Source organism: Malurus melanocephalus, unplaced genomic scaffold (genome assembly GCF_030028575.1).
Source record: "Malurus melanocephalus ecotype Western Australia unplaced genomic scaffold, MMel_1.1 scaffold_9, whole genome shotgun sequence".
Lineage (NCBI taxonomy): Eukaryota > Metazoa > Chordata > Aves > Passeriformes > Maluridae > Malurus > Malurus melanocephalus.
This window is the reverse complement of record NW_026623241.1, coordinates 4,424,854-4,440,109: the sequence shown is the minus strand read 5'-3', so window position 1 is coordinate 4,440,109 and position 15,256 is coordinate 4,424,854. Positions and strand designations below refer to the sequence as shown.

Below are 15,256 nucleotides of genomic sequence, written 5' to 3'. Positions count from 1 at the left end.
TCTGATGCTCAGTATAAAATTCCAATTAATTTCTCATCCCATATCACAGAAAGCTGCCTTGGTGGTTCTTGTGGTGTTTTAGGGCTGTATCAAATTGTCATCTGTTTTCASTGGCCTTCAAATTTGGTGAATGCTTTGCTGTGTCTTTTGGGTTGCCCTTTCCCTCAGTGGAGTTTTGCAGAATCAAACCAATTGCACAGCAGTAAGCCTCATTAAAACATGCATGCACACACGCACACACATATATTATTTTCAGGGTCAAAACAAAGTTTGAATGATTCATAGCAAATATTTGAAGACTCAGCTAAAAACTGAACATCTGTCTTTGCTTCCTGAGTCTTGTGGTGGGAAAGTCAGGCTTGTCTGTGTAACTGAATATATTATAATGCATATTCACAAGGGGCAAATGGGAAAACTAAAATAATAACTGATTTTTGCTGACTTCACTGCTTGTYCTTTTAGTGTCACTAACAAATGTTTTGCTCTGTTTTGGCTTTGTTTCCTTGGCCTTTGTATTAGARGTAACATCGCAGTATAAATTTTAATGTCTTCCCAAATTTGCAGCATTTGAACACAGAATTTGTGTGTAACAAGTAATTAGAGTAAATAGCAGAAGCAACAAGATTTAAGGACTGACCACTAGAGGAAGCTACGTAATAGTCTGGTCTTGTGGATATATTCAGATAATTCCATTTTACRGGTACAGTATTGTAAAAATACGTCTAGAGCAGCAAAATATGTGAATTTTTTTGTGATGACCTCTGCAGTTCAGAAGCTTGTCTTCGCCACTTGGTAATGTTTAAGACACGTTCTGTGAGTTAAGATTGAGTAATAAATGATTTCTCAAAGGCAGTAAAACTGATAATAGTCATTTGAAGTAAAAAAGCCTAACAAACAAAAGTGGGATTCTATACTTTTCTATTAAACATGTGATCCTGCCTCAGATGGTGCAGGACAGAATCAYTGTTTCTCAGCTTTGAGGCATGTCTGTGTAGGCTGGAATACACTCTCATGGGAGACCATCCCTTGTAGAGAGATTTGCCTCTTACGTGACATAGCATGCATGTGTGCAAAGTTGGATACATGTGATGCTACTAAATTCTCTAAAGGTTATGGTAGAGGACAAAGCCATGCAAAATGCAAGCTTATAGTTCGTACTTTATCTAGAGTTTCATGAAGTCAACAGAAAAAGCTCCATGTAACATTAAGATTAACCTGCTGCGTAAGTTTAATTCTTTCTGCCCAACACAGTGTGTTGTTAGGGAGCTAATAAAATTCTTTTCATAATTAATTTTATAGAAAGGTTTGTCTCGCAATACAAGTGTATAAAYGATAGAGGCTTTACTCTGAGTTGCTGGTCATCTTGTAATTGGAAACAGCTAAACATTTTCAGTGCTCACTGTAGAATAAACATTTCTAGAATTTCAAACTTCTTGTGCTTTCACTGCAATAAGAGGAATGTTGGCATTATTAAAACATTGCTGGGCCTTTGCTTTCTTTTTTTTCCCAATASCCATGCTTTCATTACTGTGTGCCTTTGCATAGGGCAGCTCTCTCAGCAATAGTTACATACTGACGGAAGTAAGTGACTTCTGTGTGGTATGACTGCATATATTTATGGGGCCTGGGATCTTGCCTGTCAGCATCCCTTTTTTATTTAGCATGGTTTTAGAATGTCCTGTTATTTGTAACTTCTATGTCTTAGTCTTTTATCTCTAAAACAGTGACCTGGAAATTTGACCTAATCAACTGTTTTCTCAAAAATTAGCAAACTACCAGATACAGCAAGTGTAAAAATTTTGGTCCACCATTTTACTTTAGCTCTCTTTGTTTATTTTATCCTGTAACAAGAGAGCAAATGGTTCAAATGGACATGATTTCAAAACACAACTATCCATATAATTATCCTTGTGACTTTCTGAAAATGTAATCTCAGAGGCATCGCTACCAGTGCAGTTCAAGGTTAGATTATTTTGTAAAAGTAATACTTAATGTGATTMTGTGAAAATAAATTTTGGGAAAATATCCAGACTTTACTGAATACCATGAAAATGTCATGCTATGTTTAGTATGTATTTGAAAATGTTTTTTTGGGGGTGTTTTTTTKGTTGGTACACCCAGCTATTCTCTTATGTTCAAATCAATTTGAAAATATGCCACRTATGCTGATGTACTTCATGTTACAAAAACTTTAGTGCCAAGTGCTAGATTCTTTTGGGGGATTTTTATTAATGTTCCCAGAAGGGAAACAACAGTGAGGAAACGAAATGGAGATTAGCCTATCCTGGCTAGTGGAGAGACTTTAAAATGAGTTGCATCAGTTTTACTCAAAATGTGTCAGAATGCCAATAATTGGCAAAAGGGTTTAATGGATTGTGTTTTATACTTTGTGGCAAAGATTGTTGTTCAGAAATCATATCAGAAAGGTCATTTAAACTAAAAAGCCTTGTCAGCAATATCAGTTAATGAGCTATTATGTGTCTATTTTTAAAAATGTAATGTTTCACTTGGAAAAGTGAATGTCTACAAATAATTTTAAGCCTGGTCTAGGTGCCACCAAGATCAGTAGTGTACAGATAAAGCCTATAGAGGAAATGGTTTTTAATCACACCTAGATGCAGTATGTTCAGTTTGCAATTGTTTCCTAGCTACTGACCATGAAATATGCACCTGGCATCTGAGAGACAAGCTGTGCTTTTTATGRTTTCTGCAGCAATGCCATTAACAGATCTGCAGTTAGAAATTAGTCATTCTGCTGATGTTAGACTTGTGTCTTCRCTCACACTTAGGTTCGTTTTAGTGACTTAAACTAAGCTTTCTTTGGAGTGAACCAGACACTTGCTTGAAAGTACATAGAAAAATAATAGTTTTAAAAGCAAGCAGTCCTTTTTTTTTCTTTTTTTACTCAGTCTCTTCTTACAGAGTATTGTATATTTAGGATATTCATCTCCTGAGGATCTGGATGAGGATATGACAGGAAATAGACAAAGGATGTTCATGTGTGTAACTTGCAGGCTATCTGCTACTAATCAAAACAAAACTATGCAGCTCACACACCCACCCCTTTYTTCCTCCTTAATCATGGAGTACCAGAATATATGTATAGATGTGCACCAGTAATGAAAGAACACATTTACTCTGCTAATTCTCAACTAATTGCGTTAAACTAAGAATTTTGTTTTATTTCCCCTGCTCCCTAAACTGTTCTTTGAATGGCTTGTCATTCATTTGGAAAGTTGACAAATTACTTGTTCAAAAGTTACATTAAAAGATAAAGCAAACTTACCTAACTAAATGTAACTTAATTACAAGGAAGAATAAGGAATWATAAATGTACTTGTATGTAAACATAGTTACATATAGTATAGGTGAAATTTTAGMTGTTGAGAACTTAATGATTGGAGTTACAAATGTATACTTGGATCATTGATCCAGGCTCCTTTGGTAATCAGAGGAAGGGATGTAGAATTGCAAGTTTGATCAGTGTATCTACTCCTTTATCTTTAGCCCTTCCATTTTTTTAAATCTTGAAAATCAAGGGAGGTTTGTTTGCATTTCAGTKATTGAAAAGGCTGGTCCTTTGACAAAGGAAACACTTGCTAAACAGAATCTGGCTGTGATTACCAGAGGCCATAATGTGGTGGTTTAAGGACCTTCCTTGGAAGAAGCAAGTCAAAGAGTTCTCACCTTGGCACTTCATTCCAGTGCTGAAATTCACCAGTGATAAAAGCAAGTTGTCAGCTCAGGTTAGGAACTGATGGCTCCTAACCATCTGTGTCTCGTGATGGATTCTCCTGAGTCTTGGGCATCTCTGTTTCCACCCAGCAAGTCTGTCACTGCCTTCTTCACAGAACTTTCATACATGTGGTCATGTGTCACGTATCTCACAGAATTGTTGGTCTTGGGGTTGTTGCCCTGAAGAGCAACCAGGGATCTTCTGACTAACTAGGAGCAGGTGACAAGTTTTCATAAGGGCATTTTCATGAACTCTGCAAGGAGTTGAACTGTTAGAAGATGGATTTAAAAAACACTGAATGAGGGAGGAATAAGAGTAGGTAAATGGGTGAGCAAGTTCTGGCACTTGGAAAGAAAACAGAATATAACAGCCATGAAGGATAATGAGTGAAGGGCCACCAGGACAAATTGGGCAGTTTAAGGAGTGTCTGCACATATATATGCAAGGCACGAATCTTAAAGTGACGTGTGGGGCTTTTGACTGAAGCTGGAAAGCTTAAGTCCAGAAGTGTAATTTGGCTTTCAACAAAAGGCCCTTATTCTTGGCATTTCAGAGAATTTCTCTGTCTCTGTGTTTGGTCTCCAGATAAGAGGTTACTCTGCAATGAAAAGCTATCCCAAATATTTAGACACATGCATACTTGTGTTTTTATACCTCAAACACATTCTAGCAAGGCTATTCCTCTTAGAGAGTGTCAACTAAAGYCAACTTGCTTTAAAATGAAGCTGCATTTTAGCTTGTTAAGCAAAAATGGTGTTTTGTCAGTGGGGCTTTTCTTGGACACTCAGCAAGGAGGCAGTTGGAGGACCAAATCTTTAGATAACATATGTTACAAACACCTTCTTAAATAAATTTGCTTGTCTGGCAAGCTAGCTTTTCTTGAAATCAAATGAAAACCCTCACAAGACATGTTTCTGTTCTTTTTMTTTATTTTGTTTCTTACTTGTTTATATTGGAATGACAGAATATGTAGAGTGAGAGGCTCATGGGTGAAATATGTGGGAATAGCTTTATTGCCTGAGCCAGTAATTTGTTATGGCAAAAGCTGTTGAACTGCTTTACGAATGGTGGGCACTTGATAAAATTTGTGATGTGGTAAATGGCTACTTATGGCTACCTTTATGATACTGGTTGATTTTGGAATGAATTGGTAACAATCCATTTGACTGTGTTTTAAAACCCTGATGGAAGTATCAAATGGAACTAATTTATATATCCRTTTATGTATGAAACACAAAGGCTTTTGTGGATTGAGTATTTTACTTCTGTCTCCCAGTGGTAGACCTTCTAGGTTAGTTGTTTATGGTAGCAGTCATTCATAACATTTTGATAAAGTTATGATGCTATTCAAAGGAACATTCTGGTCTATATATTTTCATAACTTTCAYGTGCAAAATTAGGTCAGGAAAGGTATTGTGGATTTTAGCTCATTGTCTTTAGTGCTAACATGGAGGACTGTCAATTGAGGTCTTCCCTGGCCTTGTTTAAAAAATGTATTGCCAATCTCCCATATTTTATGGGATGAGATGTTATATTTTCATTATGGGTTTAACTAGATTATGACTGCATATGCCTAATACAGATACTTTTTTCTGTGCTATTTAACTGCAGTTTTTTCRGGGCAGGTTGTATGAGTGCAAGACTAATCTTGGCACTGGTGCTGTGACAGTATTTCCAACAGGTTTTCTTCCCTTCTCACTTTAACATCTTATGAGCTAGTTTTACTGAAAAGACTAGGATAGCAGAGAAAAATTAAGAACAGAAAACTAATTTGGAAACACCTAAAACAACACGGGTGTTTTCTCTCTGCCACTGTAACAGATTTTTGTACATCAGGGGAAGTTTGTCTTYGGTGTTTTGACTCAGTTTGACTGTCTTAAGGATAGTAGGGAAATACAATCCTCAGGAAACAGCAATAGTGTGAATCTCAAACTACTTTATAATTTGTTAGCAATTCAGTATCAGAAAGGGATGTGGAATTGATGAAGCTCTGTGATATGGCCTGTAATGTATGTGCTACTCAGTGTTTATATTAATGAGCTGGATAAAACAATAGAAGATGTTCTTTTGTTACATTTGCAGATGGTGAAACTAGGAGAGACTGCACAGACAAAGGACAAAGTGTAATTTCAAAATGAGTATGACAAATCCAAAGATAGTCTAAAAAACACTGGATAACRTTCAGYAGTGACAAGTGAAAYGATGKTACATATATTCGAGGATATTGTTCTACACAAATGATCTGAGGCAGTTGGTTATGCAGGGAGGATTTGAATTCAAATGTCAGAGTTGCAGCAGTTCACAGGTTTAATGTAAGAATTTTTGTTGCGCCAAGAAAAATCCCTGTATAAGATACAAAAGCAGAAGTATAACCAACAATGAAGTGTATGAAATAATCTTTCTGCTCAAGGCAAAAAGTGTGGTACTAAACTGTGGCACTAACACAGCTTTAAGAGTGTGTTAGTGTATATTCTATCCAGATATTCCTGATATATTTCAGAATATTCAGAGTAGAGCAAAAGGACAYTGAGCAATCACATTCTAAGGGACAAAAAAAACTTTATGAATATGGGGTTCAAAAGAAGATTGTTCCTGGTGGGTTTTGCATGTCTGTATCTCCTTCAGAAAAGGAAAGGAATAGCCTGTTACTCAGGTTTRTGGAGAAGGTGGCAAAAAGTAATAGCCTTAAACTGTAGGGGCAGAAAAAGTTTAGAGAAAAACAAATGGTAGCAATAATTAAGCACAGAATTAGACTGTCTGGGAAGTCTGTAAAAGCTTAATATTGGAAGCCTTAAAAACAGGCAACAAATACCTCAGAAATGGGATAGGTRAAGTTGAACATGCTTTGATTCTGGTTACAGGGACCAGAGAACCTCTTGTTATGCCTTTCAGACTCTTCCCTGTTTTGTCTGCGACASGTGAGGTGACAGCAGATTGCAATGCACAACTGGTCAAAAACCATAGTGCCCTGGGATGGGCCTCTTGTGAAAAGTGTGCGAGTTCCTTTAGCCGTGCGGATGGTATGGAGTTTATTAGTGAATGAAGTGGGGAGTTGTTCACTGAAAGAAAAACAAAGTGKTGTCAGGGAGCCCTGAATCAGCCCTGAATCAAGTTGATCTGCTTGTTTCTGTTTTGCAAGCACTTTGCTTCCCTCTGCTCTTTGATGTGTTTTAGTTATGCAACTAAGATTTCAGCATGGGTTTTCAGGTGCAGTGCTTGAAAGGTAAATGGTCTTTTTCTGTAAGTACATGAATATAGTGAACTTAAGTGCAAGGAAGTTTTTGGTAGCAATTCTGACAAATTCTGTTGGACATTTTTCAAGGAGACCCTGTGTACATCCTGATGAAATTTGACAGTGTGACCTTTTCATATGGGACAGAGGGAGTTTTTTGCTGATGAGACTTGACACATTTTTCAAACACACTGACAAAGATTGCAGAGCCTTTAAAAGCATATTGTCAGCAATGTGGATCAGCTCCTTAGTAGCTTTACTGTGCACTGCTATGTCTCAGCAGATATACAAGCCTGCCACTGTGGTATCTTTGCTCAGGTTTATTTTCAAGTGTATATACACAGGTGTTGCAGTAGAAATGCTGATTGAATTAAGTCATTATCACTGTTCTTGAGTTTTTCCATCACAAGTAGCTTATATTGTGTTCCATGCTTTTCAAAATATTCGTRGATCAGTAGGTAGCATTCGTAATTGTCAATGTTTTTTCTTGTAGTGCTGAAACTTTATTCAGAGTCTAAAATAAGTCAGTATAAAAAGTTCTGTTGAGTTTGTGATGCTATTTAAATGAGAAATCATACTTACGTATTGACTTGAATTTAGTTATGAATTCTGAAGAGTTATGGCCTGTTTGATTAATATCATGAGGATAAGTGTTGTGTGGGATACTGGAGTATGGAGGAAGAATGATGTGTTATTTTGGTTTCAAAGGAGTTGACAGAATTCTGATGTGCTATCACTTTTCTCCACTACAGCTCTTTATTTATAACAGGAAACACCTCTTTGGGAACCATGGGGGAGGATAAAGATCTCCAGTAGTGTGGAGGTATCTGCTTAATACAGGGTTACGAAACATTCCTGTAAAGCTCTTCTTGCCACATTGCAATTCACTCTGTTGACAGTGTTGTAGATTACTTATTCTCAAAGATACTCAAATACGAACTTTTAAGAAGCCACTTCATTGCATCATTGCCATAAATAGTCTCCAATAGCAAGCCACAGGCGCTTGATCAGAGGCTGTGGTGTYAGTTTGTGAATGGATTTGTGGTAGGAGTTACTAGGCAATAACCTTTTGTACTTTCTGTGGATGACAGGTGTATAATTTCCATGTTCACCTTCTACCCTGGCCTTTAGAAATGGGCTCTTTATTTGCATGAGATGTTTTCATTAGTGGAAAAAATTTTGGCAACTGCATCACAGAATATTATAGTGATGCTGCCCCAGGATGACAAATCTGTCACAGTGTGATGATGGCAAGGTAATATTTCTGGAAAGTAATGGCGACCTGTTTACAGGAGAATGGATAACTCTCAGCAAAAGGCAGTGGACAGTCAGAGTCAAGGGAGATTCAAGTTCACATACAGTTCCTATGGTAGTTGCCATTTTTCATCTTTGAATTCTGTGTAAGTGAATACAGAATTATTACAGGAATTCAAATCCACCTAATGCACTTAATTTACCCTGACCAATTTCATGAGAGAGACTGGGAATCATTGGGCTAATAATCCTCCCTGGTCCCTGAGAACTGTTGCAGCTGTTCCCTGCATTTCATGCAGAAGATTTGTGATTCACGCTGTAAAATTAGTCCCTTGCCCACATACTGAAGCCTGCAGTTGTATTTTGTAGGTATCTGCTAGCACCTTCACAGGCTGATGGGTGACTGTCTCCTTGGTAAGATGCTAATTTCTTCTGCAGTCATGTGCCTTTCAAGTGAGAAAATCTGTACARTTTTCTTGTGGCATTAGTTGTGGTAGGTCAGAACTGTCACCAAAATGTGTTAGCTTTATAAATACAATTAGCTTTTGCCGTTTTATGGAAATAGAGGTTTCTGGACCTAGAAGTTCTTAAAGTTATCTGAAAAATGCCAAGAGTAGGATCTAGGAGGTCAAAGAAAGCTACAGCTCTTTGTTCGTTTGTACCAGCTCAGGTAGTTGTGAGCTAGTTGTGGCTGTTGGTTTGTCATTGTTTTGTTTAGGTGGAACTATACATAATGTATTGCCTTTACAGTCTGAATTTGAATACTTTTCCATGACTCTCCTTAGTGTTCCTTTAATGATATGTGTGAGACTTAAAAAGGATTTTAGGAAGAACCTAAAGTAGCTTTGAAAATGTGAGGAGATGATGGTGGGTGGTRGTTGTTGCTGTCAGAGCTGTTTTTCACCCTGTGGAAATATTTGAGACATCTACAGCTTTTGGCCATTCAATTTTGGAATGCAAATAGGACTTCTAATTCCAACCATCTCACTCTTTCAGAGAAAAAGTGAGAGAATCTGGGGGAAGGAGGAAAGAAGAAAGGAAAGAGGAGGCTGTGGTTCTGTAGTATGCTGAGAATGACTGTAGGGCTTCCCGAGTCAGATCAGAAATATTGTGGCCTTGCAATGATTTGAGTCAATATAAAATGCCTTGAGAGAGATTGAGAATTGTTAGAAACACTGCTGCACTGATGTTCTATGCTGCTGGCCTTGACTCCTGACGAGGTGCTGTCTGTTTGCTTTAGAAACTTCTTAATGCACCTCTGACAGCTCTCTATGTCTCTGTCTCTTGGCCTGCTCCAAAATACCTGCACATTGCTGGTAGAACATCACTTACCTGCGTTGAAAAGATGTTTCCAATCCACCCTCACTTTCTTTTTAGACATTTACTGCTCCTGAACCTTCCTTTCCATACCTTTGTTTTCCTCTGTGGGGATACAGGGGATTGTCCCTGTGATAAGGACAATCACAGATGCTTGGGATAATTGCTTAGCTCCCAGAGCTTTTTGAGTTCCATGCAGTTCTCTAGAGAAACCTAGGGTTAAGAGAAAAAGAGACTTTCATGGGGACTGGTAAAAATAACTCTCCCCCCTGTAGCCCTTCACTGTTTATGGCATATTTTCAGSTGTATTTTGCTTACAGAACAGACCAGCACTTCAAGTCTCACTGCTCCTGGCCTTGCATTGCTCTACACACAGTGGTTGCTTGTGTTCAGTTTTGGAGAAAAAATGCAAGCTTCCGCTTTTTTTCTTAGAAAATGGCAAATGTGCTTGAAATTAGCAGAGGATACAGAGGATACTCCGCCAAATGAATGGCTTGTATCCTGCAGAGATGGGAGTGGGAAGGACTATTGATGCACTGTCACATAGGTGAAATAAATATGTAATGTCCAGAACAAATGGATTGTTTTGCTGCTTCCAGACAGCAGTTACAGATCTTGTCAGCCTATATGCAGTATATAGACTGTAACTAGAGCTTAATGACAATGAGAACATCTGGTGGCATCTGGCAAATGTTGCTTCCTGTGTTGCTTACCTCTACTGCATATTTGGCCTTTCATTGTCTTGTGCAGATTCATTACTGGAGCACTATTTAGTCACTGCCAAAACATCAAGTTCAGTTAGAGCAGTTCTGGTGAGCAGGAGGATCAKAAGGACTCCAGACAAGTTTGGGACTCAGTGGTTGTGGTGGTTTTGGCAATTAGCCAGTTGCCCTTAGTGCTGTGTCCAAGTTTGTCCTTTTTACAGTTCACACAGTTGGTGTCCTGATCCTGCTTTGGAGCTTTGATTTCCCATGCTATTGCTGGGGGGTATCTGCTTTACTACCCCTCCTTTATCTCTTCCTCCATGMACATATACATACAGATGATGCAACCAGTGAAAGTTCCAACAAGCAACTATAAGAGTTCCAGAAAGTAGTGAAGGTGGAGATTTCTTCATTTCTGTCAGTTCTTATGGTGTAGTTGGAGGTCTGTGGAAGATGCTGGCAATGATGCAGATATGGCTGGTATCTTCAGGAGATACAGCTCCATAAATACCAAAGCCTACCTCTTGTTCCTTTTCCAGGCATGGTATTGGTTACAGCAGACACACAAGATCATGCAGTAGAATCACAGGCGAGACTTAAGACTGATCCCAAGGTACTTAAATCTTGCCTTCAGGTAGCTAAATGTTTACCTGCAGCAATGAAACACTATATATATATGTGTGTATATATATATATAGTTACAATGGATGGGATTCCCTGTTGTAGCTTCCTGCTCTCACTACCATGTTTTCATTCCTAGCCACAGCTCTGTATAGGCAGTGATTGCTCTTCTAACTTGTTGTCCAGCCTATGTCAGTTGTCACCTCAGCCTTCTCTTTGACAGAGGTATGAAGTCACATTTTCAGAACACTTGATCACATATGTGTATTTTCACTCACAGGCAGTGTTTGCAGGGTGACTGCACCATGCTGCTATTGTTTTGCTGGTCAGCTKCTTCCAGCAAAGCAGAGCTTTCTGCTGAGACCTTGCAGGTGCTGCAGAATAGGTTGGCTCACCTACCACCAGGAAGGATACTGTCACCTCACAGCTCTCAGTCCATGGAGTTTAATGCCATCCTACTTTCCCCCACTTAATTTCAAACTTCATTACTTGGAGTCAAATATAGCTGCCAAGTTTTATTGTAGAATTTCAGGAAGATGCTCAGGGAAGTATTGTAATTAACACATTTAAAGTCTTGACCACTGGAAGCTCTTACTCTGCAAACTTGATTTAAGTAGGGTTAGGTTAGGTACTGTTCCAAATGCCATTAGCTGCAAGTATGTTGTCAGTGCTGTCAGTTGTGGAACTGAACAAGTAGGGATGGCAGCAAGYACTCAGCAAATAAGGAATATCTCTCTCAGAGAAGGGACAACTTGAATTTCTGATGCATGCAAGCAAGCAAAAATGTAATTTTCTCTCCACTCGATTTTTTGCCCATCTTTTGTGCTTTTCTTCGTGCTGTGCCCAAACATTCTAATTGTAGGCCATTTTTAGAAACTATACTGGTTTTGAAATGGCATATTACTCCAATTAAAACATTTTTCCTATCAGTTACTGGAGTATTAAGGTTAGAATAAGTACTTACCCTCTTGTGTGCTAGCAGATGAGTTTTCAACATAATTTAATTTTGATGAAAGTATAATGTGTATAATAACAATGAATACCTGATCATATATTCACTTCTCAGTGCYCTAGAGACAAGTTTTATGCTGACCATTCAAATGAGTGTTATGCAAGTACTAACAAGACTGACTGGGGATAACTAAGTTACATGTAGGCGTGAGAGCCATAAGGATTCTGATAAATTCTCACGTTACAACCTAACCAGCTTTGATTTGATCCAGTACTTACCTKAATGGGAGCAAGGTGATCTAAGAGGAAGTTTTCTTGATTGTTTTACCTCATGGAAACTATACAATATCTTTTTGTAGTAATGTGTTTTGTTCTAGAGTGATGTTAAGAGAGGTAAGCCAAGTTTAATAGCCAGAAACATTATTTGTCTTCATTTCATTGAGGGGGTTCTAAAAGCCTGGGARACCTTCCAGAGTTATGTGATAAACTTCTGGATTGATGTGATAGACTGCTGCCTTGTCATTTTCCTTACCCATACAGAGTAGTGCATACCCATGTGGTGGTTTACTTATGTATGGAGAGGATTATGAAATACTTTCTGTCTGTGTTGCCTCTGGTATCTTCAGGCCATATGCCTAGTTCCAGTCTTGRTGAAGGCAGTTAAGCCCCTAGGCAAGCCAAACTGGGGTTATTTCATTTTAAAATATACTTTAGAAACTTACAGTTGTTCATATGGTATCTTTTATGCTCTTTGCTCCTGTTTGTCTTTAACCTAGCTTTGTGGTTGCTGGAACCTTAAAAATATAAAACAAGTGTTTGGAAGCAGTAGAATAACTTTCTTATATTGTGTGGTTCCCTAAAAATTCCATCTATTAAAAGATTAGTGTCTGTGCCTTGAAACTGTGTGATGATTTTACTGTGATATATGCTTTTATGTTGTTGTTTTTCTCTGTTTCAGGCCAAACAAACCAAGTGGCCAAGGAGGCAGCCAACAGATGGACTGGTGTGTATTGCARTGACAGAGCTTCACACTAGAGCAGTTTCAGGAAAAGACCTACTCCATGTTAAGAATTTTAAATTTGCTTAGGACTTGATGTTGGATAGTCCTCACTTATAAAAACACAGAGAAATTTATTTTGCTTATAAARCTATCATGATTCAACAAAAAGAATACATCTTCTCAGCTTAGTTACTGAATSAACTTTGTATGCTTTTGTCCTTCTGGTGCTGTCTTATACACTATTAAATCCTGCAATTTGTTTCCTTGATTGGGTTAAAATCTCTTAAGATCAGGAAAGCAATAGAGACTGGAAATGGTGATACCCAGATATTCAGAAAGTTTAATTCTATTCTGAACGTTCATTTCTTTCTAAAAAGTAGCATGTTTTGTGGAATCTTACTGCTGCTGCCATGTGATGGATTCTGATATAAAGTAGTTATTTCTCAAAATAATTGATCTGTTTTGACAGGCGAAATGATGCATAGTTTTAAGGAATGTTACTATGATGACATATCTATGGAAYTTTAACTCAATTTTCTGTTGTTGTTTAGCTTTGCAGTATTCATTTCCATTTTGCAGAGCAAGCAAACTATATGTCCTCATGGTTTTAAAATTATTTAGAATATTGTTTATAACTCTTYGTCTAGAATAGATCTCCTACTGATGGACTTCTTGCTATCATTGGTTATGCCAGGTGCAGCAGGATATCATTATCTTAGTCTTTGGACTATTATTTTATATTTGGGTTGTTTACTGCATATGGGGAAATAAAATTATGTATTTGAAAATAACTTCGGGAGTTGTCAAGGCTTTCTGCTGTTGATGACAGGCTTTTCTCAAGGCCTCAAGTGAGGTAAAGGAACTGTGTTTCAGCCTGTAGAAAGTACTTTACTGTATGCTATTTAATTAGACAATTTGGTTATATGCTGCAGCATATTTTTCTTTTGAAGAGACAGTTTTAAAACCAAATGTGTGATGGCTAAAGAAAGATATCTCTAAGCTSTGCAGAGACAGAGAACACTTACTCTCTTAAGGAATGCTGCAGTTTATGGGTGTTAAAAATGATGTAATGGGTTTCAGTAAATGCTGCAGTGAAAARTTGTGTTAAATTGAACAAAATGTGTATGTTAAAATAATAATGTGATGCTAAAAGAGAAGTGCTGACTAAAATAAAGCTTCTTGAATGTGTTTTTTTTTAACTTCCAAAAAATACACAGTCTCTGAACCAACACTCAGGACTAGAGAGGGCCTTACARTAAATTTATATCTAATTTTTATAGCTGTAGACGGTCACATAGTAGGTGTCTAGTTGAAGAAGGACCTATAAAATATCCACTATGCATATTCACACTTACCTCATCACTATAGCAGGCTTACATGTAATTGGAGCTTTCAGGCTCCTTGTACAAGAGGAGTGAAAAAAGATAAAGATAACATATTTTTACTCGGTGCTAAGTAAATTATTTCCTCTTTTTTGGAAGTTATTAACAAAAGCCTTGTGTTTTCTGTTCTAAATCTACTTAATAATGATGTTCCCCACTAAGTACCTTTTTCATATACACAAGAGATATTGCAAATGAAAGGATTTTGTTGTTGACAAGACTATAATTAATGCTTTCCTAAATACTCAAGATGAATGTTTTCCCTTCTGTTTACAGATAACATCTTTTCAATAAAGTCCTGGGCCAAGCGTAAATTTGGATTTGAAGAGAGCAGAATTGATAAAGGTTTTGGAATCCCAGAAGATTTGGATTACATTGATTAGTGTTCAGTTGATAACTGACATAGTTGTACATAGTTTATTACATATTCATGGTTGGCATATAAATRTGAACCCTCTCCAAACAGGTGACTGCCCTTTAATTTGCTGGTTTTGTTAAGGTTAATAAAATTCTAAAAATATCTTCACTATTTTTTTTCTTATATTCTGTAGATAGTAAATCTCTTGGTTTCKTCTGTGAGACAGAATGGGGAGAAGTTATAGAGAATAATTACTACAGAGTCTTGGGACTGGATTTAACTCTTCCATTGTTTAACTGGGAGTACTCAGTTCTAAGAGCTAGAAGCTCTGGGACTGATGTTTAAACATATTGAAGGCCTTGGAGTGGGAGTAACGGGACAACATGGAATAGGATGAGTATTTCCCTCATCTCATCAATGAAGTAGAAAAAAAGGCATAATCCTTTAATGGAAAGCAGTAAAACAATAAGGATGTGAGTAGAAAGGCCTGATTTCAGTTAATTTTTTATTGTGTTGCTAGAACTGCTTGTAAGCTTAGTGATGAAATTTTGTTTGTTGTTGGAAAATACTAGTTCAAGAGAGCTGAATCTGTTGAATATGTTTCAGCAAATGTATTGGATTTGACAYTGATAAAACTCTGGTCAAGAGAATATCTTCATAGAAGGGGGAGCAAACAGCACCCATCCATTCACACCGTGGTG

The 15,256-nt window shown here is 37.5% G+C and overlaps 1 protein-coding gene across 1 annotated transcript in view; it reads left to right on the top strand.

Annotated features, from left to right (window-relative positions):
- MND1 (meiotic nuclear divisions 1) overlaps positions 1-14,722 on the top strand; it is a 40,510-nt gene extending 25,788 nt beyond the window's left edge. Inside the window, exons 7-8 of the mRNA XM_057376055.1 lie at positions 12,774-12,818; positions 14,474-14,722. Of these exons, the coding sequence (XP_057232038.1) occupies positions 12,774-12,818; positions 14,474-14,580 (152 nt within the window). The 3' untranslated portion in view covers positions 14,581-14,722. The remainder of the gene's footprint in view (positions 1-12,773; positions 12,819-14,473) is intronic.
- The last annotated feature ends 534 nt before the right edge of the window (positions 14,723-15,256 follow it).